The sequence below is a fragment of the Vulpes vulpes genome, chromosome 1 (assembly GCF_048418805.1).
Source record: "Vulpes vulpes isolate BD-2025 chromosome 1, VulVul3, whole genome shotgun sequence".
NCBI lineage: Eukaryota > Metazoa > Chordata > Mammalia > Carnivora > Canidae > Vulpes > Vulpes vulpes.
Window position 1 is genome coordinate 110,782,230 of NC_132780.1, and position 27,156 is coordinate 110,809,385.

The 27,156-nt window shown below is 39.0% G+C and overlaps 1 protein-coding gene across 3 annotated transcripts in view; it reads right to left on the bottom strand.

The window, feature by feature from the left end:
• The window catches only part of CD47 (CD47 molecule), a 47,187-nt gene extending 20,862 nt beyond the window's left edge, over positions 1 to 26,325 (bottom strand). For 2 of the 3 annotated variants that reach the window (XM_072722449.1, XM_072722447.1), the window contains exons 1-3: positions 26,059 to 26,325; positions 14,273 to 14,620; positions 5,894 to 5,983 (exon numbers count right to left, since the gene is read on the bottom strand). In XM_072722449.1, coding sequence (XP_072578550.1) covers positions 5,894 to 5,983; positions 14,273 to 14,620; positions 26,059 to 26,104 — 484 coding nt within the window. In that variant the 5' untranslated portion in view covers positions 26,105 to 26,325. The remainder of the gene's footprint in view (positions 1 to 5,893; positions 5,984 to 14,272; positions 14,621 to 26,058) is intronic. The other variant, XM_072722452.1, reaches the window with a different exon arrangement.
• Between the last annotated feature and the right edge of the window lie 831 nt (positions 26,326 to 27,156).

Consider the following 27,156-nt stretch of genomic DNA (forward strand, 5'->3'; position numbering starts at 1 on the left):
TTATAAATGTTTAACATAATCATTTAAAAAATAATGAAGGCTGTGAATCTGGTGCTGGAGAAAAAGAAATATTAATGCCAATTATAAACTGATTACTGCCAAAAGGCAAGTAAATGAATCTTACAATAAACTCCATATACTATCCAACTGGCTTTAATGAAACAATTTTGTAAACATGAATACCGACACATTCCTGATCTATAGGAACCAGAAATAAAAAATGTCCAGCCACTGTGAAGTACTTTGAATACAAAAGATTAAAGAAGATGTCCAACATGCTAACTGCCTTTCCTTGGTTCCAAATGTTCCCTGGTCCTGTGGATGGTGCCGTAACTTTAGAACGTATGTAGTAAGTTGGGACGTTTGAATTTGGAAAGGGTCAAAGGAATAACAACTACATTTCTACAAGATTTACACTGCTGAGCTGCAGTTTTGTTCAGTTCCTCCTACAACAAAACCAGGGCATAAAATATTTAATAACAGAACTGTGATAATTATGTGGAGAGGACTACTGGAAGTTCAAGATTATTGAACAGAATTGAGTAAACTTAATAACAAAGTCCTATTAATAGAATCCATCAACCAGGTCACAGAATGATTCTTTGTAATACTATTTATTGTGATGATATTTTACCTTCCTGGACAGAAGTTTTCTAGTGCAAGTTAGTATATGTCCTCACTTCTTCAAAACGATTTTTCTAATCTACAAAGAAATTCTCTGTTCTATTACATTCTTTTTATGCATGCTCATGACCTAATTACTTTCAGCATTAATAAGCTAGTCCTAAAAATTGGATTCAAGGACTTAGTAGGATCTCAAAGCTGTTCTGAGGATTTTTTTTTCCTTGAACTTCCCAATAATGATTTCTACAGGAACATATAACCAAATACTTCTGAGCAGTAACCAAAATCTTTGTGGAATAATCTTGAGCAAGGATTAGAAAAGTTAGAGAAGGACACAAGGATGCCTAGAATACATGAATCTGAAATAAATTAACAGCAGTCCTCACTTGGCCCACTTCTGATAATCATGAATTTTAGTTACCATGGTTTAAATAACACAAATGCCCCCAAATCACAGTACAAATTTCAGCCATCACAATATATTAACTGAGTACTTGCATGAGGTGCAAACTTCACTGCCATCTCTTCAGTCCATAAATCACCCTGTTAATATCAGATGCATATCATGATCAATGACCAATCATGTCACTTCTTTCAAAGACTGTTGGTGACTACTCACTGAATATGTGTTACTTGGTTCATGCACAGACAGTAAAGCATGTGTTGTGTAACTTCCTTGTCTCCCAGTAACAAATCAATGTGGTATTTTATAATGGATTATCAAAGGAGGAAATTGGGCAGCAAGGAAGAAAGAATAAAGAAATAGAAAGGAATAATGCTGGAAGAAGGATTCAAATAAAACATAAATGATACCACAAAATAGCTGAATGTGGGAATGTCAACATTACTGCCATTCAAGAGACTCTAAATAGTCAGAGAAACTCGTAAAAGCAAACTTGTTGACATAAATGAGGACAGTGAGTAGGTTGTGACAAAAGGAATGCAGATGTCCCAGAAGTGGTGACTCTGGCAAAAAAACTTTACATACAAGAAATTCTTGGAGATATTGTATAACACTATAAATGCAAAGGATAAAATGCTGGAATCTGATCCAAACTTAAAAAGGAGTATGACAATTCACTGAGGCATAAAAAAAGATGCTTGCTCTGTATTCAAAGTTATATAACGAGGAAGGCAAGCACTGTTCAAACTACTCTTGATGAAACATTTTAATTCTCAGTGTTTTTAATGTTTCAATTTACAATGTATTAAATATTTTTACTTTTTTTCCATTTCCTAGTAGTGTTATCACTAACAGTAAGAGAGTTTTTGTCTTAACAAAAATTTTAAAGGGCATGGAGCAACAGTCATGTTTTGTATTTTAGATTGCTCTTGCAGAGCTTCAGCTTACATGATCATGTTTATGGTCTCATAGTTTTGCGTAAAGACAAGTTCAAAGGAAGGTATGGTAAAATTGATATGCCTAACTCAAAGAATTTCAGAATGTTGTAAGTCCCTGGGATGGAACTGAATCTTCACCCAAATGGAACCAGAGATCTTGGTGGGCAACACTTGAAATCACTTATCAAGCATCTTAATGATAGAAATGACCTGGTATACTGCCAAAGACCAAAGAAGAAGAGCCCTGGAAATCAGCTAGGAACTTAACTGCATTGACATGGGGAACGGGGAGTTGGTATAGTTTTCAGAACAAAAACAAAGTGCCCCTGAAACGTAGTACTACTAGAGATTTGTGACTTTAGTTAAGACTCAGTGTTTGATTCTAGTTATCTCTGAGCGGTTTGCTAATAAGCATTAAGATTCTGCTTAAAAGTTTGTAAGTTACAGATAAAGGCAAAGGTATTTAGGAACATTTCCCTGTAAGAAACCTTTGTCTTCAAAACATAGTCTAGGGCTCACCAAGTCCTGGCTTGGCTTCAGGAATTTAAAAGTCTTCTCAGGCTTCTTCCTCAGTAGGATCAATGGCGTCCCGAAATACAGTTCAAGACACATTTCTGGTAGAAAGTAATTCTTTCTCCTAAAAATGAAGGCATAACCTGTTCTTTACTACACATTTAGCCTATGGAAAGTCCAAGTTGAATCCTGGACCACCAAAAGATTTACATGCAGAATCAGAGAAACCACTAAGGGAAACTTCCTTTTGTAAATTATAGACCATAAATGGTAATCTGAAATAGTTAAGGACAACTAGAAATCTAGAAAGTGAAAGTCATGGGTATGAGTTAGTATGAATAACTCAGGGGCGACACGACACCACACTCTAAAAAAACACATAACTGAGCAGCAAATGGGAAACAGAGGGGCTTTCCTGTTTGGTGGAATCCCCAGGCCATACACAGGAGTCCTCATAGAAAGGGTACCAAAAAAAAGGGGGGGGGGGGGTAGAATTATATCCATGACTCCCAAAAATGGGACAAAAGGCATATAATATGCACACTTAACATGTCTCAACTGAAATGTGAGTGCTACAAAGCCAGGGACGATATGCATTTCACTTCCACATCTCGAGCCTATAAGCTGGTGCCTAACAACTACTAGGCATCCTGTCAACAGATGAATAAATTAAACAAAGTAGGTCTACATTCTGCTCTGTCAATAACAGTTTCATTTACCCAGATATAGGTTCACTCAAAAGAAGTTCAAGACAGGGAGGTAGTATAGTGTAGTGGTAAAAAGCACTGTTTCAAATCCCAGTAGTACTAGAGAGGATCTGGGCGATTGTGGGCAAGCTGTCTAAACTACCTGCACCTAAGTTTTTTATCTACAAAACAGGAATGGTAACAATGGCACCTATCCCCAGTGAGTTCCTGCGAGATGTAAATGTGACTGCAGATGCTAGTGCTTTCCAACATCTATCATACGTAGCAAGGGTTCCACAAATACTTAGGTACTCTTATCAAAAACACTTTTTACATGTGAGTCCAGACCAGGTGAATCAAGTATAAGGCCCTCTTCCACATCCACCTCCCACATTTACTTGTTTTAAGGAGAGCCTACATAAAAAATTGTCACCAAAATATTTTTTAGCTTCATAACCATGTTCTTTAAAATATTATCAGTGGGATCCCTGGGTGGCGCAGCGGTATGGCGCCTGCCTTTTGCCCAGGGCGCGATCCTGGAGACCCGGGATCGAATCCCACGTTGGGCTCCCGGTGCATGGAGCCCACTTCTCCCTCTGCCTGTGTCTCTGCCTCTCTCTCTCTCTCTGTGTGACTATCATAAATAAATTTAAAAAATTAAAAAAAATATATTATCAGTGAAATAAATATTTAAAAAGAGCATTCAACCTAACGTAATTAAAAATTAAAACAATATTTTTTTGACCCATCAAATTATTAGCAAAGATTTTAGAATTATGTCAGGATTATGAGGTGAAAAACAGATATTCTCATCTGCAGTAACTGATACAAAGTTTTGAGAAAACATTTTGGCAGTAAGTATCAAGAGCCTTAAAATATCTCTACCATTTCCAGTCTTACGTATCTTTAACAGAATTCCATAGTATCAAAAAAAAATTGGAAACATCCTTAATATCCATCAAGATGAGAACTGAGTAAATTAGAGTGCATCTATAAAAGTGGAGCACAGGCAGCTATAAAAAGATTTCTGAAAACAAGGAGGGAAATCAGGATATAAGTATGTAAGTTATATGAGTCCATTTATGGTTTTCTTTTTTAAAGGAAGATAACAAAAAAATGCACAGAATAAAGAAAGTGAAGGAGGAAATTCAGTAGAATACATTATTTCTAGGTTGCAGGACTTCAGATTTTTGTTTTTTTCTCTATAATTTCCTATATTGTATATGGGTTTCTAAAGCATATTTATTATTTTTAACGTCAGAAAAAACCTGTAAAGCCTATTTTGTAAAAATATGGCTGATAGCGAAGAGATTAACTCCTGGTTCAGTCAATAAAAATAATGTCACTAATGATAATGCCACGATCAGCAAACTTCAACCACTTCCATGCAACAAATCACACTACTGTGAAATAATTTCATAATCCTAAAAAAAAAAAGCTATTCTCTACCTCAATCATATGACATAGGCCTATGTCTGCCAATAAAGATAAAGGCTTTCCCTAACATCAGGAAAGCCTGAATAGGTCTTGATGCTCTATCAGTCTTTTTCGTGATATAAAAGGCTTACCAAAATTCTAAGAAAATTTCCACAAGAAGTCTAGACACTTTTTTGAAAATAAAAGTTGTGAAATATCTTGACAGTTGTCACTGTTAGCCCTTTTTTCCCTTTCTTTGCTTTTAGACAAAAGTTGAGAACACCTTTGAAATCACAAAGCATTTTTCAGAGTGCCATACATTGAGAAGAGCCCACAGAATACATAATCGGTCATCTCTCTTCCATTTTCATATCACTTTAGATTTCTGAGTAAAAGTAAAACTCATGAAATATACAACAGACCAATCCACTACAACATTTTACTAGCTTTCACTTTTTTAAAGGTTGCAGAATGAAATAAATGAGATTACCATTATTCACACCTTGCCTTGTATAAATGCTAACTGGCCTTCAATGACTGACCATTTCATTGTACAATAGATAAAGAATAAATCTTACATGTTAAAAGTTTAAATATTTAGACTGTCACCTCAGAACTTCGCCAATTTAGTAAATTTCTGTTACCAATCTGGTAGGGAAATAAAGTATAAGTATCAACCAGAATACGTAATACCTTTTCACCTACAAGTGACAACTCCACATCGTAGATGCTAAATCTGAAATAGCACCAAAATTTATGCTGAGAAGTTCAGTCACATGATTATTATAGCAAAACATGATCAAAAACCACAATTCACCTGCGGCTACTTCCTTAGAGGCTGCAGACTCCTAGTGAAGATGACGAAACACAGTTCAAATGAGGCTTTTCCTAAAATGAACACATGTACATAGACAAGTGCAAACTGGGAAAATAAAGAGACAGAAGTCTTAATGCTCAAAAGTGCAATATCCTACCCTAATACTAATGTAGGGCTATGATCATCTCTTGGCCAAAATAATGTGTGTGTGTAAATGCTCTGAAAACACCATACATGAGTTTAAAGTATTGTTATTATTAGGATTCCCACTATTCATTCTTAAGAAGTTAAAAAAAAAAAGCGTAGGAATTAAAAGTAAACTGCAGCAAACTGTGGGGGACAATAAACACTTCAAGAAGAATACTGAGACTGTATATTATTATTTATCACATTATCACACTTCCTAATACAACTTAAATAAAATATTTCACTAATATTACCTCCCAGAAATAACCTTTTCATCATTAAAACATAAATGAAAAATAGAAATACTTACTCACAATACCGAACTGTCCCCAAGACAGAAGTACAGCCAAAATTGGGAAAATAACAATGAGGATATTTTCATTTGGAGAAAACCATGAAACTGGGAAGAGAACAAAAATCACAATTAATATTTACTATAATCATGTTAAGTCCTGCCACTGAATAGTCAACAATATACTTTTATTGTGAAGATAGAAAATAAAAATAATTTATTAAAGCTGTGGCCTTAAAATAATTACAAATTACACAGTTTACTTACACAACAAATTCTATTTATGAAACAAGAAGCTAGTTTGTTTTTTCCACATTTTTCCTAACCTATGATTTATGGAAGCAAACAGTATGGCAGAGGCGCTGAGAACAGGGCTCTACAGCCACACGGCCTGGCTGGATACCTAACTCTACGTTATAAGCTTTCTGAGATTGGACAAAGTGTTAACACTTCTCTGTTTTCAGTGATCTCAACTGTTACACCAATTCAACATAGTTCCTATGCCTTGAAGGACTGTTGTGACTATTAATGAGCTACTACATGAAAAGAACTTAAAACAAAGCTTGGCTCTGTACCACGTACTCAATCAACCTTCACTACAATGATTATAACCTTAGGTATTAAGGAAACTTCTGTTAAGTGAGTCACATGTTACCTAGTGAAAACAGCCACACGGTATACATGACGGAAACTGTGACATTAAGACTTCACATAATTTGAGAACTTTTAAAAACTTAAGTTTCACTACATCTTAAGACACTGATTTTATCTGTGAAATTTCTTAACAATAAAGCCAAATAAATGCACCAAAGACATTTCAAAGTTTGCCTGTATGAAGAGCATTTGCTGTTTGAAAAACATTCCTAAACACTGCCCAGAGCAAGTGTTCCTCTGAAATCAACCCTATTCATTCAAATCTTCTCCAGCTCTGCCATTCCGTATCAGCATGTGGAGAACCTTGTGGGCTTTCATACCACAATGATGCATTTCTTGTATTAACTTTATGCTAAAACCTGGTCAACGTTCACAATAATATAACAGCAGAATATAATTACATTATAAATTCTGTCTTAGAGATACCAGCTTTTCAGAATGCAGCATTTTGTCCTGTACACAGCAGAGACTCAATAGGTTTGCTGTTGAAGGTTCTAATGGTCATGAGACAGTTCAGTGAATGAATGGAAGACGGTTTCATTTTTTGCAGATCTCTACCAAGAGACAGATTTTTCAGATACCTTGAATCAATACCTTAATTTCCAACTGTATTACCGAGTATCATCCTGCGCCAAAGAAAACCTATTTTAATTTGGCCTCAAATCCTACCAGGGAAAAATTTTGCAAATAACGCTTAGGTTTTCATATCTAATGCCCAAAGTATTTGATAAAAGCTCTATGATCTAATGACTAGTCCTAATCAATTTATTTTCTCTATCCACTTTCTCTATTATTTTGTTTTGTCTACCTTCACTCCTCAAATTCTCGCAATTATTATATGAGGAATTATTAACTCCTCCTTAATGCTGAGGAAACAGAGGCACAGTGAACCAAGGATCTCAGGTATCTTAAGTTTTCATGTCCCAATCAGACTTCTGATACCCCTCCACCTACTCCTCCATCAAATTTCCCCTCTCGGGTTTCTTCATTTTGGTAGTGATGAATTTTCCAATTATTCAGACCAAAAACCTTAGAGTCATCCTTGACTCTTTGGTCTCTCACACCCCATGCCCAGTCTCAAAGCAAATTTTGTGGGCTCTACATTCAAAATGTAGCCATTATCTGATCTACATGATCAGTAGATGTTTAAGATGAGCTGACAATGAAATGTTCTTTCACTGACCTCTCTTCTATGCACCAAAACAATCTCAGGATATATTGGTTGAAACCTATTAAAATGAAGTGTGTTTGACCATGGTCTGACCACTCATTTTTCACTTCACAAATACTTATTGAAATCACACCATGGATAGGGTATTCTAGATACTTAAGGTCTGAGACAGTGAACATGGTAGGTGGGGCCATGGGTTCGAACAGGGGAGGAATTGAAGGTCAGATTTTTGTGGGTAGTAAGGAGAGGTCTCTGGGGTGTGAAACTGGATCTGAGCCACATGAAGACAGGAAAGAAGAGATACCAAAGGAATAGTTCAAGCAACTAAATGGTGGCCACTGTGGCTAGAATTTAGTGATACAAGAGGAGATGGGAAGAATCTTGCTAGGGCAAGATCATGCTGGGTCTTAATAGCTTGTTATGAGAGTTTGGATTTTATCGTAAAAGCAATGGTAAGTGACTGGGAAGCTCCAAACAGGAGAAAAATGACCATGATTCATCTAAAATCTTTGCCAGCCAGGTGGAGGATGGAATACAGAAGCAGGATTCATCAGAAAGTTGCTGCAGCAATCGGGTAGTAGCAGGAAGGTAGGATGCAATCCACAAAGCCTTGAGTATAGTGTTACTCATCACATTTAAAGACATAACAGGGCATTGTTCCAAAGAAGGTGACTAGAATGGGAATCCTGAAACCATAAGCAATGGCTGAAAGAACCGGGGATTTCAACTTTATAGAATAAGAAGCTTGGGAGATAAATAGCACAGCTCTCCTCGTGAGAGAGCAACTACAGGTCTGCAAATTCTAGCCTGACTTCAGTTAGAACTGGAACTGCCTACTAATAGACCAAGATCCATTGGGAAGAGAGTTTCCCCATATCAAGCGTTCAGGTAAAAAAGTCTGAATAACTTCCTGAGACATGATAGAAGTAATTCATGAATTAGACCATGAGAGAGACTAAATGCCTACTGGAGGACTCCAAACCTCTCTGTGGAAATAATAAGTGTGAGAGACATTTCCATGACATACAAAGGGGGGGATTATAGAGCAAAAAGTACTATGGCCTAAGTGATTCTTAACTGAAACTTATCAGGAGGTTTAGTCAAACTTGAAACACTCTCAGCCCCCATCCTGAGATTTTAATAAATTCTCCATGGGGAGTGTGTGTGTGTGTTTGTGTGTGTGTGTGTGTGCGCGCGCGCATGTGTATGTGCATGTATGGACGGAGTGTTCAGTCATTCTTTCAGTTCAATATCACTGGTGTACACCTCTGGCATCGTTTATTTCCTTTCACTGCCATGAATGTGTTCCTTCTCCCTAAATTGTTAAGGTGGAGAGTCTGAGGATCACCAAATTGGATATTCAAGAACCAAATGAGATGCTAGGGGAAAAAAAGGGATGTTTTATATAAAACCACTTATATGCCCATTAAGGTATTGATTTGTTTTGGTACTATTGTCAGATGACTTTAACTCTTGTTCCTCAAAGTGAGAAAGGAGCCAAGATACTTCTCTGAGGTCCTTCTCAATTATGAATGTTTATGGCACTAAGAAAATAAACTTAAAATGGACGAAGAACAATATCAGATATTTTTCCACCTTAGGATTAAGAAAGATAATCCAAAGGCAATGCTCTTCCATTGAAGCTGTGGCTGACAACTCTTCCCATTACTCTTCCCCAATTCCTGTTCAGGTAGCGTGGGTCTCAGGAAGATGAACTCATTAGTGGAAAAGCAAAGAAATGATATTAAGAGGGTATGGTCTATGAATGAGTGTTTAAATTTTGTTTCCTAGACTAAGTAAAAACCCAGTACTTCATTTCCTTTATCACTGTGTACAAAATGGGATAATTGGAAAAAGTGAAAAGATCACTCTAATCCATGTAAGTGTGCCTTTCCTTCAGATAGACGTGGTAAACCTTCACAAACACCAGTTTCCATAAAAGATCACAATAAAATATACAACACTAAAATTCGAGCCAAAATTTTACTTGATATTTCAGGATTGTGATGTTTTTTTTGATGTGTTGATTTGGCTCAGCTATAGTCCCTGATTACTTAAACAACCCAAAATTCTAAGGTGGTTTCCCAAATCCCTGCTCCCTGCAATCAGCCTTTTGTAATTTCCTCCCCATGAGAAAGCATGGGACAGTGAACACGATGGATTTCATTCCCATGATTACTTTGTGTCATATGTCAAATGGGATTTTGATGATGTGATGAAGATGCCCAATCTGTTGGCTTTACAAAAGAGCAATTGCCTTTGGGAGAGAGGGGGCATCTAATCAAATGACCTTAAAAGGGTCTGTGCTATTCCTGGAAAAGAACATGTGAAAGGGATTCTACAAGAGGATGGATCTTCTCTGCTGGTGATACATATGGAAGAGGCCGTGTGGCAAGGAATGAGGCCACCTGCAGGAACTGAGAAAAGCCTCTAGAGGACATCCAGCAAAGAAACAGAGACCTTGGGATGCCTGCGTGGCTCAATGGTTGAGCAGCTGCCTTCAGCTCAGGGCGTGGTCCTAGGGTCCCAGGATCGCGCCTCACATTAGGCTCCCTGCATGGAGCCTGCTTCTCCCTCTGCCCATGTCTCTGCCTCTCTCTCTGTGTCTCTCATGAATTAATAAATAAAATCTTAAAAACAACAACAATAACAACAACAACACAGAGACCTCTGTCCTATAATCACAAGGAACTAAATTCTGCCACAATCATGTGAACTTAGAACAGGACCCTGAACTCCATATGAGAGTCTAGCCAACACCTTGATTTTAGCCTCGTTAAGACTTGTGTGGGGAACCTAGTTACACCATGACCAGAACTGTGGTCTACAAAACTGTGAGCTCCTAAGTGGGTGCTGTTTGTTACACAGCACTAGAAAGCTAATACAAGGATCTTGCAATGCTCTCATGTCAACATTATGAGCATAATGTATATCATGTTGATGGATGATGGAAATGGCAACCCTACTGAACTTGAACTTACCTTTTTAAACAAAACCTTAATAACTTACTTGGAGAAATGTAAGATTTTAAGCCTCCAAGTTTGTATATTATTAATACAGATATCAATAAAAAATTTTTAGAACTATTATTTACATTTAGTATTTTGTTATTTACAAGGTGTTTTCAAAGAAACCATAACTGAGGTGGTAAAAATCTTGGGTTTTGAAGACAGATCTAGGTTAAAATCCTGGCTGTGACTCAAACCTTGAACAAGTAGTTTAAATCTCACCTGTTTGCTCATCTGTTAAATGGTATATATATATACACCTCCTAGAATTCTTGACAAGATCACATGACATGACACACATATGTGGTATGTGCTCAAATAAATATTAGGTTATTTTATTGCTCTTATTTATATTGTTATCATTTCCTTGAAAGTAGGGTCATATCTTAGTTATCACTGAATGCATAGTGTCTCATACAGTGTCTGGCACATGGTAGGTACTCAATGAACCTTTTAAAGAAAGAGAGATATTAACTTATATACATCCCAAACAATTCTGTCATGGAGATGGTATCTTCATTTTACAGATAAAAAACTGAGGACCAGATAGGCTGTTTCTCAACCAAGTTTTCTTAAACTAGAAAATGGTGAAATATAGGAAAAGCTTTCTAAATTCAAGTCCTGTGCTCCTTCCATGGTATGATACTATACACAGATACCAGAGGTATATAAAACTCTAATTCATATATGATGTTTCCATATATTCAGTCCTAGTGTTCGAAAAAAGGAACACACAAATGGTCACCATTACTCCATATTCCACCAAGTAGATTCTCTATGAAATACTTTCTATTCCTTCTTTATGCCTACATTTGCAAAAAAGCACAATATAGTAAAAATGGATTCTATTGCCTAAGTCCCCAAAGTCCATATGATGGGTAAGTATCACTATTACAGTAACTCTGTTTTCTACAGTAAGAGTCCTGCCTCAAATTAACATTTTTGAGCAGAGGAGGTTTATTTCTTCTTCTAGTCAAAAATGGGTATAAAATAGAGACAACACCAGATGCTGGCAAGGATGTGGGGAAACTAGATCGTTCATATGCTGCTGATAAGAATGTAAAATGAAAAAACCACTCTGGAAAACAGTTTGGCAGTTTCTTTAAAAACTAAGCGTATACTTACATATAACCCAGTAATCGTACTTCTGGGCATTTATCCAGAGAAATGAAGAAGACTATGTCCACATAGAAACCTGTACACGATTGTTCACAGCAGCTTCATTTGTAATAGCCAAAAGCTGGAAACAACCAAAATGTCCTACAATAGGTGAATGGTTAAACAAGCTGTGATATACCCATACCATGGAATACTACTACTTAGTCAAAAGAGAGAGACAGAGAGAAAGAGAAAGAGAGAGAAAGAGAATGAACTATTGATACACACAACTTGGAGAGTTTTCAAGGGCACTGTGCTGAGTGAAAAAAGCCAATCTCAAAATACTGTATGATTCTACTTCTACAACATTGTTGAAATGACAGAATCACAGCTATAGAGAACACGTTAATGTTTGCCAGGTCAGGGGAGTTGGGGGGAAGTGACCATCAAGAGGCTGCACAAGGGAGATCTTTGTGTCAACGGAGTAGTAGTTCTGTATCTTGACAGTGGGGCTACTTACTTAAATATACACATGTGATAAATGACAAAAAAAATATACACACATCGTACCACTGTGAACCTGCTAGTTTTGATATTTTACTACAGCTACATAATCATCATCATTGGGGGAAACTGGGCAAAGAGTAGACAGCACCTTTCTGTTCTATCTTTGTAATTTTCTATGAATCTTCAATTATTTTAAAAAACAAAACTCAGTACAAGGCCCAACATCGGAGACTTCTGGTAGAGTTTTCTACATTCTCTGCAACAAAACAATACCTTCTCATTTTAATGGCCCGAAAGCTAAGCACACCTCATTTTTTCATAGGGTACTTTGAAAATAAACCAAAAACAAGATAAAATAATCACACTTTTATAAAATTATAAGCTTCATCTTACATATTGGTATTTCTTTCCTATCTTCATTCCATCATCTAGCTTCTCAAATTTCATATCTAGAGTTTAGCAGTCTGCCTCTCAGTGACTGACACTACACTCCAAAATTACTGCTTCCCGTCTTAATTTCTTCGATCTCATGAAAGTATTCCTTCAGAAAAATTTCAGCTAGGTATTAGATTATCTAATTCCAGCCACTCACAGTGTTTGAATGATTAGACCCTGCTGAAAGGTATATGTTTTTTAAAAAAGCCCCTTAGTCCAAATTAATATCAAATTAATAAAAGTTACAATATAAGAGGTTCCTAAGCAGAAACACCTTCCAAATTCTGCTAGCTAGCTCTAAGCTACCTCCTGCCATTCGTCATTGCACAAAAATCCCTCTCGCAATATCCCAGGCAAGCTTCAACAACTTGATATCTTACTTTATAAAATAAACATCCCAGGAACACAACCAGTATCTGCAAAGCATTTTGGTTTACATAGAACTTACAAGAAAACTCAGTTGATGCTCATTACATTGTAGAACACATAAGAGCAGGTATCTATTTTCATCCCCATCCCAGAGATAAGGTAATTTGAACTCAGAAAAGAAACTTCTCAAGATCATATAGGCAAATAATTAAATTGCAGAATAGAGGATAGAATTCAGATCTCCTGATTCCTAATCCTAAACCATGTCAAAATATTCCATCAAACTAAACAGCCCATCTCAATCTAGTAACAGACATTTTATAACTATGAACAACAGAGGGCAAAGAGTTGATCCAATTGAATTGTTCTGGTCCCATCTAAAGCAGAGGTTCTCAATGTATGGTCTAATCCTAAAATCATGTCTAGTGATTGTAAACAAATATTTCAAAACAGAGAGTCATAATGCACTTGTATGTGGTTGAAGAAATCAGCTGGCACAGAAAGAATAGAAAAGAAAGCAGGCTGTTTACTTCAGCTAACTATTGCTTTATACAACTCACCAAGCCAAGTTTGTGAAGAAAGGGCAGACTCATGGTGCTATAATCAAGGCTGAATTCAAATACACTGAATTGGAACTCTAGTTCTTCTGAATCTTAGCCAATGAAAAAAAAAAACACCAAAACAAAGCTAAGCATAGGAAACCTCAAGGACTCATCCATGATAATCTGGTTTTTTAATCTCCTGATTCTTCTATTCTATTCTTTGCAAAGGGGACATGTCTGGGACTCGTCAACCCTTGATCAAAGTAAAAGGTTTTTTAAAAAGGCCACATAATAGGTAAGAGGCTGGAAAATAAACCACATGAAAGAAAGTACTTCAATGACCTCAAGACTGCTCACCCCAACAGAATAGTTCTTGGACTAAAAGTTTGAGAACCACACAATATACAAATTAACAACAAAAGCTTTACTCTGGAAGATAGAAGGCAAATACAGTAAACCTCATGATCTTAAAGGTGCTAAACATCACATCAACATTTATTAATAGCCTGCTTTTTGATTCAAAGGAGTATCCAGCCCCATTTTGTCCCCTTTCTAACAGTATCAGGATGCTACAAATTTACAAATAAATGGAAAGGTTTTATAGAGATCTTACCAATTCGATATTTTAATTCTATGATGGTTTCGCCTTCTCTGCTTAATTCAGTAACTTCACAAGTATAGTTTCCTACAACAGCTTCTTCTTTACTCATCTCCAAAGAGGCAATGCCATTCAGTAATTTCTGTGGTACGATTTTTGTACTCTTAAACTTATCACCGTGAGTGGTCTTTTGTACAGCTCCATCAAAGGTGAAGATGTCTTTTCCTCTAAATTTCCACTTTACATACATCTCATTAATGTTTGTGGCCTCCACATTATTAACAAAGCATGGGATGATAACACTTTCATTGCAAGCAGTGTATTCTACAGATTTGGTTATGTTAAATATTAGCTGAGCCGAACCTGAAAAAGAAAAAGAAAATCATTTAATTTCATTATAGGATTCTATACTTTAAGTTGTTACAGATACTTAAGATAAAGAGCAATATTTCACTTGTTCATTTAAGCAAACAGTAAAACTATAGGGAAGACAGGCAAGGTAAAAAGAAATCCAAATTATTTTAATATTAATGTGCACAGCTGGTAGACAACATTTTAACTTTTCCTTATTCAATCTCAGTAATACAAAGTATATATTGCCATGTATCTTGGGAATAAATTCAGCAACTCTGTTGGAACATGCAGGTGTAGTATCTGGCTTTGGAAGCTTTGAAGTAATCATTACTGCCTACTGATATATGTAGAAAAATACCGTCCTTACCATGGGAAAATTTTGAACAGAAAATCAAACCAAATATTATATTCAGTCTCAACTTTGTATACTTCCTCCAAATAGAACTTGCTGAACTGATAGGAAGTTTATCTCTATCCTTATGTTGCATTTCCAAAAAAGATGACTGGGTCTACTAGACTTTAATACAAAAAAGTAAACCAAATGAATCACATCACATCTCTCCAGAAGGAAGGAAAGTCTTAGAATGCTAAGGAGAAAAAACATTCTCTGTGTCTATTTTCCCATTGCAAAATACAGACAGCAATAGTCATTTTGTATGTAAGTATTAGAAAGGATTATATACAATAGAAAGGCATTTTCCCACCCCTATATTTCACTGCAACTACGGAACAATAATTTCCAAATATATATTACAGGTATTCTTTCCCCCTAGAAACCATAAACCACTGGAACAAAAACTAAGAAACAAGTTAATACCAAGAGCAGATACTGCTAATAAACAGGGTATACAGTCGTCCTCTCTTACCCATGGTTATGCTTCTTGTGATTTTAGTTACCTGTGGCCAACCTCAGTGTGGAAGCAGATTATCCTCCTTCTGACACACGGTCAGACAATCTATAGTAGCCTAAGTCTAGGTCACATCACATTGCCTACATCCTTCATCTCACCATGTAGGCATTTTATCTCCTTACATCATCACAAGAAGAAGGGTAAATACAGTACAATAAGTAAGTACATTGTATAATAAGTACAATGAAAGAGAGAGACTACATTCACATAACTATTATTACAGCACACTGTTATAATTGTTCTATTTTATTATGTTATTGTTTATCTCTTACTGTCTCTAATTTACAAATTAAGTGTTATTATAGATACATATAGAGTATATTTTGGATTGGTACTGTCTATGGCTTCAGGCATCCACTGGTGGTCTTGGAACGCATCCCCTACCAAGAAGGTGGGCTACTGTATTCCATCAACTCTTCCCTCTAGAATGAACTATCGTCGCCTTGTAAAAGAGGGATTGGAAAAGTAAATCCAATCACTTACCTTTCATCTAACATGTACGAGAATATGGAGAAATTATAGCTGTCTTCCATACTGTTCAGCCATTTATCAACTCTTTTACCTAAGTAGTTAGCTGGCTCTTCCCTCAAAAAACAAAGCGCTAACAGATACAAATAAAACATCAACTTCAATAGCTCGTCCTTAAGATTTCTTCTTTCCACATTTATAAAATGGGAATAAAAATCAAGGGCATAGGATGTTATTATCTTAGGAACATAATTATTATTCAGTAACTGCCCACTGAGTTGAATGCTAGGATGCATAGTAGAATAGGACTTGGACAATCAAAAAGCCTGAGTACAAATTAATGATTTTTTTAAACTTTTCTATGCCTTAGTTTCCTCTCTGTGAGTGAGGATCAAAAACGAACACTGGGCTACTTCATGGAATTGTGATGAGCATCAAGGAGAAAATACCTGGGCAAGTGCTAACAATATTGTACTATAAAAATGAGGATCAATACTGTTAAGTTAGATGATATAGCATTTTAATGTAATGATCTGGACTTTCTCTGACTGGCAGGTCCAAACTTTTATTTCTGGGGATTTGCAGTTTGAACTAGCCATGGGAATGCCCACAGCTCACCTCTTCCCACTTCTCTACATTTCTTGCCATCAAAATATTAGGAAGTGTCAGGCAACAACTGGACTTCCAGCTGCATTTTTCAAAGTCTTGGCCTTGTGAATTATCTTCCCTGAGAAAGAAGCACTGGGGGTAGGTGGGTGGGGGGAACTAGTGTGTACAATAAAGGAGAGAAGACAGGGCACCTGGGTGGCTGGGTTGAGGATCCGACTCTTGATTTTGCCTCAGGTCATGATCTCAAGGTTGTGGGATCCAGCCTCGAGGCAGGCTCCACACTAAGCGCAGAGTCAGCTTGAGAGTCTCCCTCTCCCTCTGCCCTACCCTGCCCCCCAGCCCTCAGCCTAAGGCTCTCTCTTAAAAAAAAAAAAAAAAAAAAAAAAGAATAAATCTTTAAATAAAAGGGAAGGGAGAAAAAGCAAGATGTTGGAATCAAAGAAAGGGAAGTGTCAGAAAATATAGTGAAAGCTTTTGCAATGGACAAAAAGATTACTGAGTGTCCTTTCAATGGAGTGCTGGGAATTGTGTGACAAATTCCTTAGGAATATCTCATTCTGTAGGGCCCTGTGCCTTTCACTGTGTTTATCTGTCTGAGCTATTTTATAATTTTGGTAAGATTAATGGTAATGCAAATGATTTCCGTCCACAGAGATGCAAATAAACTTTGTTCCACAATTCACTCCTCCCTGGTGGAAGAAGAGATTTCAAAAAATCATGTTTTATTGCCATGAGGTTAATATTGCATCTATTTGAAAATTCATTTCAGCATTCCTGATTGCCTATAATTGTGTCTGGTCTCTCAATTTTCTTTTAAAACTGAGAAAGTTTTACCATCTTCCTTGTTTAATTGTTAATTAATGTGTAAAATAAAATCTTTGATACATGGTCATTTTGTGTTTGAGTCAAGATTAAAAAAAATTATTTCTAAAAACCACCTTTTAATAAAATAGATACAAGTGAAGAGCTCAGTTATCCTAGCAAACTTTTTTAGAAGGCTCCAAGTAAGGAAGTGGTTGGTGAAAACTCCACAATTTCATTTTTTGTTTAGAGAATGAATTTTCTAAAGAGTACAGAAAGCACTAATTGCACTACATTATCTGTTGCAATAAAAGAATCTTATAGCTGAAGCAATTTAAGTAGAATAAATGCTATCAATAAAATTCAAAGTAAAATTGACCTAGATAAGCTGTAACTTGAATAACCCTTGCACTAATTAATAAATATAGTCCAAAAATGTCACTCCACCAGCTGTTAACTACAACTTCATCCTCTATAAACATTTATCAAAACAAACAAAACAAAACAATTAAGTAGTAAAATTATCTGATTTGAGTTTTCTCTCTTTTGCCTACTGCTTTCTGTTGAAACATCAAAGTGAAAAAAAGATTTAAAATATAGAGAGCAAATAAAAGCACATAGATAATTAATACAGATAAGGAAACTGAATAATCAAAATATGCCTATGGCTCCATGACGCAAGAGCTACACATAAATTAATAAATGAAATGAGGAAATAATTTTATATAAAATGCCAAAAATAGTAGACTTCACAACTTCTGTAAATACAGACCACCAACAAACCATTTCAGACTGCAGTCCTGAAAACAGCTACAGTATGTTGCAGAGAAGGCTCAATAATACATGGTAGTCACAGCAAACAAACCTAGCTCAGAAATGTACAGATGCAACATTTATTGAGGATAACCTGATCTGAAACACTGTGATATGATGAGGGGATACAATGATGGAAAAAAGCAGGAATTATCTTTTGGAAGCTTTCAATTCTCATTTTGAACAATGATATATACTTTTTATAACAGGAGGTCATAAGTGCTATCCAATGGCATGAACAAAGTGCTAAAGATGGGCAGGAGGGTAACCAGTCTTACAGATTTCTAAGAAAATTTGCATTGCTACTAGGGGAACAAGAGAAGATTGTCATAGCACCCATCCATTTGGGTCTTGAATCATTTATCTTTTTACATGTTCCATGCAAAACCTCTCTCTCCTTCATAACCCTTAAATCACTGCCCTTTTGCAAAAGCTTATCCTATACTCTCCAAAGAAGCTGTATTTCTTAATTTGAGTCCTTTAGATGAAAAGCCAGAAGCTTCCAATACTTCCCACCTATAAATTTACCTGCAATCCCCATTATCCATATCCCTCTCACCTTCCTCCTTTTTACAACTGCATCCCTTCACCAGTTAGTTCTCATTTCCACACCCACTAATCTCCCCAAAGACTTTCCCTAGTTCATGATCAGCTCCTACATCCCCCATACATTCATAGGTGTTTTTTTAACATATATATAAAAAATGCTTATTAGTCAACTTAAAAAAAAAATCATACTTTTTTCTCTCCTCCCTAGCATCCTAAAATAATAATCTAAATGCGTTTCTTCACCTCTGATTCACTTCTTAAATATCTGCTTCCCAGCCTCTATCTCTTCTTCACTGCAATAGTTCTTACCAAGGCCCCCCAATAATCTCTTGGGAAAAACTGAATGTGCACAGTTTACTCCCTTATCTTGACTACTCTATAGGTCCTGAACCAGTAGGCAGCTCCTTTCTTGCTCTTATCTCTTGGCCTCTGTTACAGCTCTTGATTCTGAATTTCCTCTGCTTTGTCCACCTCATTACAGCTTTCCTTCTTTATTGAAATCTATTCCTTGATTTACAGTTAATATTAGGGTTCCCCTTAGAACTTCATATCCAGCACCGACCTCCCAACTCCCAATTCCCCTGGGGCTCAGCATTCTCTCTTACTCCACAGTTTTAACAACCTATACACTTTTAAACTAGGCCCCAATAACTGCAGACCTAGACAGCCAACGGTCTGCTGTGTACTTCCACTTCAATGTACTACAGTTAATTCAAAGTCAACATGTCCAAAAATCAACTTACCCTCCACCTAACCTCCTCCTAAATCTTCACCATCCCAAGTATTTTTTTATTATCAGTTAACCAGACCTGGACCTAATAAGAGTCATGCTAGATTCCTCCCTTTCCTTAGCTGAGAATTCTTAATAGGCTTAATCTACTTAATGGTTCCTCAATATCTGTTGTATGAATTAATTTATCATCTCTCTTTTAGGATATTGCCATAACCTCCTAACTAGCTCCCTAACTCCAGCCTCAATGTTTTCCCATCTCAGCCCCAATATATTTTCCACAGTTCTCAAAATAACTGTTCTAAATGCAAATGTGCACTCTTTTGCCTAATATACTTTAACAACTCCCCCCTCCCTGTTTCAAGCTAAATTCTAGGTGCATTAGCATGGAATACAAACTAGGTCTTTCATGATCCTGTCCAGTTCCACCTCCTGTACTCCCTCATTTCCAAACCAAGCTCCAACCCTAATGACCTCCTGCAATTACATGAATATGCAATGCTCTCTCATCTCCATGCCTTTGGACAGGCTGGCAAACACTTCTTCACCAAGTGTCCAGGTAAGAGCACACATGTGGAATCAGACTTTGGCTCAGAACTTACCACTTTCTAGTTGTATAACCTTTGACAAGTTATTTGACCCCTGTAGTTCAGTTTCCCCAACCATAAAATGTGAACTGAGGTAGTGTATACCTCACCAAGATTTTGTTAAAACTTAATGAGATAATTAATATTAAGGTCTTATCGCAGTGCTTTCACATACATAGGAAATGTTCAATAAATGGCAGCTATAGTTTACTAACTTTGGTTCTTCCTGCTAGAACATAATGGAGATGTTCAGTCCTATTCCCCTTTCCTACCAATGCTCAATCATATTCATTCCTTCCTCACTGACCCTGTTCAAGGGTTGTCACCGACTTACTACTGAAACTTTCAATTACTGTTTTACTTAACTGATCTCTCCATTAGGCTCAAAAGGTAGACAAACAAGGACAATGTCTTCAATTGGTATCCTATGGATCCAGGGTCCAGCAAGTATGAATCAATACATTCCTTATAAGTGAAAAAAATTTAAAAGTATGAATCCCAAGGAAGGAAAACTGTGAACTGTATCAGAGAAGACTTGCTCTTCTTCCATATGTCAAAAGAATCCACCACTGCTTCTCACTTCAATAGACCTGATTATGGAATCCAGAAACTACGTATTTTAATGAAAAATCTTGATCAAGTCAGTTGCAGACTGCATGGAAGAGTTTCTTAAAAATTACACAAATGTGTCTAGAATGATCTTCCTAGAGGATGATGTTTAAACTAGGTCTTGAAGGATGAGTAGGAATGATATAGAAAAGGAAAGGCTTTCTAGGCAGAGTACATAACACGTGCAGAGGAATGAGGAAAGTGAATAATTGGAGGCAGAAAATTCTTCAAGTGAGCTCTAGGAAAAAGGGATGGTTAAGAAATATTGTAAAGGCTTCCTTGAATGTCATTCTGAGGAACTGGGACTTGATATTATAAGCCATAGCAAACCATGCAGATTTACTTGTATTTAAGCAGCATGGAGGGTGAACTGAGGACAAGAAGGGAGAAGGGAAAGGGAGATACATTAAGAAATCACTGCAATGGTCCAGATTAATTGACACCTGGAGAGATGGCCGAAACATTACAGTAAAAATTACAATATCAATGTAAGTTGGATGTGGGAAATAAGGGAGAAGAGAAGGAATGAATTAAAATTGTTTACTAAAAGTATGTGTAACTAGTTAGATTGTGGATTTTATAGAGAAAAGAGATTTTGGGGATTTACAGGGGAATATTCTTTCAATATTTAATAGGCTGAGTATCAAAATACCTGTGGTACAATGAAATGAAGATGCCCAGTAGATCCCAGGACATATGGATCTGGATTTAAGAAGAAAGGTCAGAGCTACGAAGACTTGGGAATCACTAAGATCATAGCTGGTAAGTGAAATTGTGAACATAAACAAGATTGCCCAGAGAGTCCCTGCAAAGCAAGCAGAGCAGGAATCAGAGAATAAAACATTGGGGAACACCAATATTTATAGAAAAATCATTAAAGAAGAATAAATCAAGGAAGTGAGAAAAAGTGACAGATGCAAAAAAACACCACTGTGGACATCAAAAAGAGAGTCTTCATGTGGACTGAACAGATGTTAAATGGTATTAGTAAAAACGGCCTGTAGATTGAAACTTTATCATTAGCTTTTTCATCCACAATGTCAATAGACTAGCAGGATCAAAAGTCACACTGCATTTGGGAATGAATGGGAAGGAAGAATGAAGAAGCATTCTCCTTCAATACACTTTGCAGTGTAAAAAAGCATAGAGAAAAGACAATAGAAAAAGTGTAGAGACAGGGACTAGGGCAAGTTTCTTTTTGTTTTTTTGTTTTTTTTTTTTTGGTTCTTCTTGTTTATCTGTAATTTGGGGTAAAACCTGAACATGTGTGCAAGCTAGAGTGAAGGAGCCACTAGAGAGGGAAAGATCTAAGGTGAAAGGCTGAAGAAGAATTAAACTGATTGGACAGGTGTCCAAAATGGTGGAAGTGAAAGAGCTGTAGACAGATGAACCCTTCCTTGGAAAGGTTAATAGGTATACTTCTGAAACTGGGAGAGGGAGGAGAATGAGATGGTTGCTTAAGATATTGTAGATAAGTTTAGTAATGGTGGGAGGGAAGCTGAGAGAGTCCACACCACACATCACTATTTTTTGCAATAGAGTAGGAAGTTAATTATCTGCTTGAAATGGATGTTCAGGAATGGGGAAGGAGCCCAACAGTTACTAAGGTAAAGGAAGCAAAGCTCGTGAGTAAAGATACCTGCTGAAAGTGAATCCTACCAGTCTGGCCATCAGATCAAGCCCCTGGTATGAAGAACTAGTCTCAAACCAGATCGGGTTAGAATTAGGGTCAAAAAGGGGGATTTAGACAGATCTCAATAGAGACAAAATAAGGTCTGGGGTAAGGTAGGCATGTCCATAAGGTGTTTAGTTCTCACTCAAAGTAATCCCCCACTAAATTTAAAGTGGCCTTTTTAGAACAGAAGTGATAAACCTGGAATTACAGGGGAGAGAGCAGTTTCAAGTCAGTAACATCCAGAATCCTGGGCTTATTGAGCACTTAAAACATACTGAATGTCATCAAGAGATGAAAACAAAGATTGCCACTCTTTATAAACTACATTTTAAGTTATTGAGAGGCATACAGTCTGAAAATGTATGTTTTACCCAAGAGGGCCTTGCAAAGTACTTAGAATATGGCATGGGCTTATACACGATTGCAATGGAAAAAGTAGTTTTGACAGACCCTGCACTTGTCAAATGCCTTGCCTTTAACCCATTAAGTGTGACATGTATTCAAATATGCACATTTATTCTCTTAATGTGAATTTCAAACACTGGGGTTGACCAGATTCTGAGTCTTATATAACTGTCCCATAGATAATGAATGTAATATTCAGAGGAGAGTGTAATTTATAGTTTCTGTTTCAACTCCACGTAACTATGAAGAAGGAAAATATCTAGGTTCTGTATTGCTTTAGTTCAGGTATATCAGGATCAAATTTCTTGGGTTTTATGTATTTTTTGCTTTAGCACTACAATGAGTTTAAAAAATTCATCCTACACTATTATTCTTGTTCTTCTAACATGGAAGAACTATTTGCACTAGGACACAAAGTAAAAGCTACCTTATGACAACTCAAGACTGCATTATATTAGGCTGAAACACGAATATCAAAATACACAGATTTTTATCTTGTATAAAAAACTAACAGCAAAAACCTAAAAGGTGGCTAAAATAGTTATATGAAAACTATATCACAGAAAGGACATTAAAGTTTTAAAAACAATGCTTTTACAGCTATAGGTAAATTAACATTAAGAAATGTAAACTTGGTTTTAATAACATGAGTAATTATTGTGAACTTAGAATATTTATCACACTTGGGGAAAAAAAAAAAAACACCTATTTTTCTTCTTTAGAACCTGGCCCTTCAAATCTCCATTAACAACTCAGTGGCAAAGATAAAACATCTGCCAAAATACAGATGACAGCATGAGCAAGTGTCCTAATGGCAGGCATTTAGTGTAATGCTTTAACACACTGCTTCTAGACTGCTGAGGTGGCCCCATTAATAAATACTTTTAAATAGGCATTTACTTCCTTAAAATGGCAACTTGTGTTTAAAAGTAATATTCTTTAAAAGAAAACATTTTCATTTAAGCAAGACAAATGACTACTCGACTTAGACAATAAAACTGTTTTTTAATCATGTGTACCCTTGATTTTAAAAACTCATTGTGAACAAGGAAAAATCATTCAACCACTAAAAAGACCGTCCATGTCATCATCATTATTTGAGTCAAGTTTTGTTTGCCAGTTACTAAAAACTACTGGAACTGCTGATGTGCTTTTAAACAAAGTACAATTGGATTTGCAGGGGAGGGGGGAGGAAAGGAGCATAGTAATTCATTCTGTGTCTTATAAACCAATAGGGGAGTTGCAGTTTGCCTTTAAGTAGAGGGAAGGAGCATATCAGGTAGTTTCTTTTACCACACAGGTCAACTGAAACTGAGTGGCAAAGGCAAAAAATGACTTTATCAATCATCTATAAATGAAACTGAAAGCAAAATCAAACTTCAGTACAAATAAATGTACAAATCTGTGACTTTTTTACTCATTTTGAATTCTAAATTCAGTCTCAAATACGCTGGTCGATAATGACTGGTGTTCTGAGACTATTATATCTTCATACATGTGCTTTTAAAACTACGTATTAAACACACACGAAACCTATTGTAGCTTATGACAAACACTATCACTTCCTCTTATATTCATCTCTTAACAGAAGTCAAACGTATAATGCCTTTTTTCAGGTTATTATTAACTAAGTACAATAAAATACTATAAATTGCGAATTCTGTGACTCTGTAGGGGCTTGAGCACATTAATATTGCATGTAAATGAGTGCTAATTATATGACTTAACTATTATTAAATAAGGCCTAGCAGAAATCCTATTCCCCAAAGTACTATTATAGCAATTCTTTTCCATCTGCTTGAAAACAGGACCACTGCTTTTTAAAATAGTAAATGATTTACATTTTTTATTCTTTAGCTTTTGTTGCCAGTGGCCTGAGTGATACTTTATTAAAATGTGTAATTTGGTTCAATATGAAGGCTTTCTGATCATATAACAGGTTTCCGAGAGTACTATTTTCGCTATACTAATAGTAATGGCAATAAGCCATTAATGATGATGACAAATACTACCTTATCTAATTATCAACACTTCAGCTAATAAGGATGTCATCAACAGCTCCAGCAACCCAGGATGTTTCAGAGATTGGAGAAAGTGGCAAGCGAGGACCTAAAGGAATAACTGAAATGGCTTGAAATCACAAGCGTTTACAAATGGCACAGTGAGGCTAATAATCAGTTTAAAACGTAATTAACTTAGCATTCTAGAATTAAATGTAACAATTGTATTTTACTGTTACTCAAATTCAATACTGGATCTTACAAGTTCACAGAAAACTAGACAGATGTAAAGTGTGACAGGCACCGCAGAACCACGAAAATTCCCACTCCTCACTTTTTACAGACGAATCACACGGTTTTGTTTTTTTGTTTTTTTTAAAAAAGCATAATGGATTCCAAAAGCCTGGGGGGGGGGGTGCGGGGGTGGGGGAGCAAACGCCTTTGGCGTTGAAAGACACCAAAGCCCACTCTGCTGCAAATGTGTTTTGACTGGAGGTTAGAGTCTTCATATTTCAAGCGAAATCCGGATTGCTATTAAAATGGCTCACCCCAATAAAGCGGAGAAACTTGAACGTACGGTTTGAACTGTAATAAGTGGCTGATAGGGCGTGGGGGTAGCGAGAGTTTTCCAGGTAGCTTATTTCTAGGGTTTAAAAATAAATAAATAAATAAATAAATAAATAAATAAATAAATAAAATAAAAAGGCGGCCAGAAGATTCTTCTGATTAAATGCTGGGCTGGAAATGCAACTTGATTGCTCCTTTAGGTCTCCTTTAAGTCCCCTGCTGCCGTGGGAGGGCAAGCGGGAGAAATCCCGTCTTGCAGACTTCGCCAAAATGCGCACTTGTATCGCCAGAGGCCCGGGCCCTCCCACTCTCCCTCCTTCGCCCCCAAATACGCTCACGCACCGAGGAAGAAGAGGGGCGCGAGGAGGGGGGCCCCCGCCGCTCACGGCTGCCGCCCCTCGCCTGCCAGCGCGCCCTCTCCGCGAACAGTCCAGCGGGGCGCGGGGCGCGGGGCGCGGGGCGCGGGGCGCGGGGCGCGGGGCGCGGGGCGCGGCGGCGGCTTCCTGGGGCGAGCCCGGGCGGTGCAGGACGCGGAGGGCGGGCGTCCCGGCCGCCAGCCCCGGGCGCCCAGGCCCCGCGGAGGGGAGGAGGGGAGCCCGGGCCCGCCGCCTCCCACGCTCGCAGCCGGGGCGCGCAGGGCCCGCGCAGCCCGCGCTCCGAGCGCCGCCGGGGGAAGCCCGCACAGCCGCGGGGCCGCCGCGCCGGGGGACAGGGGCCACTCACCGCAGCACGCCGAGCCCAGCAGCAGCAGCGCCGCCAGGGGCCACATCTCCGCGGCCGCCGCGGGGTCGCCGCCGGCGCCGCCGCAGGTGTCTGGAGCAGCCGCGGCAGCTGGGAGAGGCAGGATCGGCCGCCGCCACCACCGCCACGGGCAGGACCGGACGCCGCCGTCCGTCACGAGCAGGACCCGCCGCCCAGGCTGCCTGGCCGCGCGCGCACGCGCGCTCCCGCCGCCCCACGCCCGCTCCCCTCCCTCCCTCCTTCGCTCCCTCCCTCTCCCGCCGTGCGCGCCGCGCACGCGCACTCGCCCCCGCCCCCGCCGCCGCCGCCGCCCCCGCCCCCGCCCCCGCCGCCGGGATTGTTGACGCGACGCGCTCCTGCTCCGCGGGGCTCGGGTCCCCACTCCAGTCCGCTCGGACGAGGCCTGGAGCCCACGCCCACGCGCCGCGGCCCCGCGGCCCCGGAGGCTGAGTGTGCGCCCCCGCCCCTCCGCGGTCTCCCCGCCTCAGGCCCGCCCCCCTCACGGGGCCCTCCCCGCCTCGCGCCCCCTCCTCACGCTTCGGGAGCGCCGCCAGGGGCCGCTCCCCGCTCCCCTCCCGGCCCCGCGGTGCCCCCGCCCCCCCTCGGCTCACGTCGCGTGGGGGCGTCGCGGCGCTGCCCGGCGCTCTGGGAGCCCGGGGCGGGGGGCCCGCGGGGGCGGGGGGGCCCGCGGGGGCGGGGGGGCCCGCGGGGGGCGGGGGGGCCCGCGGGGGGCGGGGTCGGCCGGCGGGCTCGGGGCGCTCTGCCCCGTGGGCCCGGCGTGCGCCGCGGTGGCGGGCTCCGGGCGCGCCTTCCCGCCTCGTCGGCAGCGGCTTCCTCCTCGCTCCGGTACCTCAGACAGCGCGGCCGCGGGGGCGAGCGCCTCTAGGTGTGGCCCCCGCCGGCCCCGGGCAGAGACTTCCCGCCCAGGACCCCCTGGAGCCCGGTGAGTGACCCGCCGGCCCGCGCAGCCCTGTCCGCTGTCGGGGCGCAGCGAGCTTGCAAGGTGGGTTCCAAAGGTGGACGGGGCCTTCGGCCGTCTCGCCGAGTCACGCAGGACGCATCGTCCATCCCGGAGCAGAC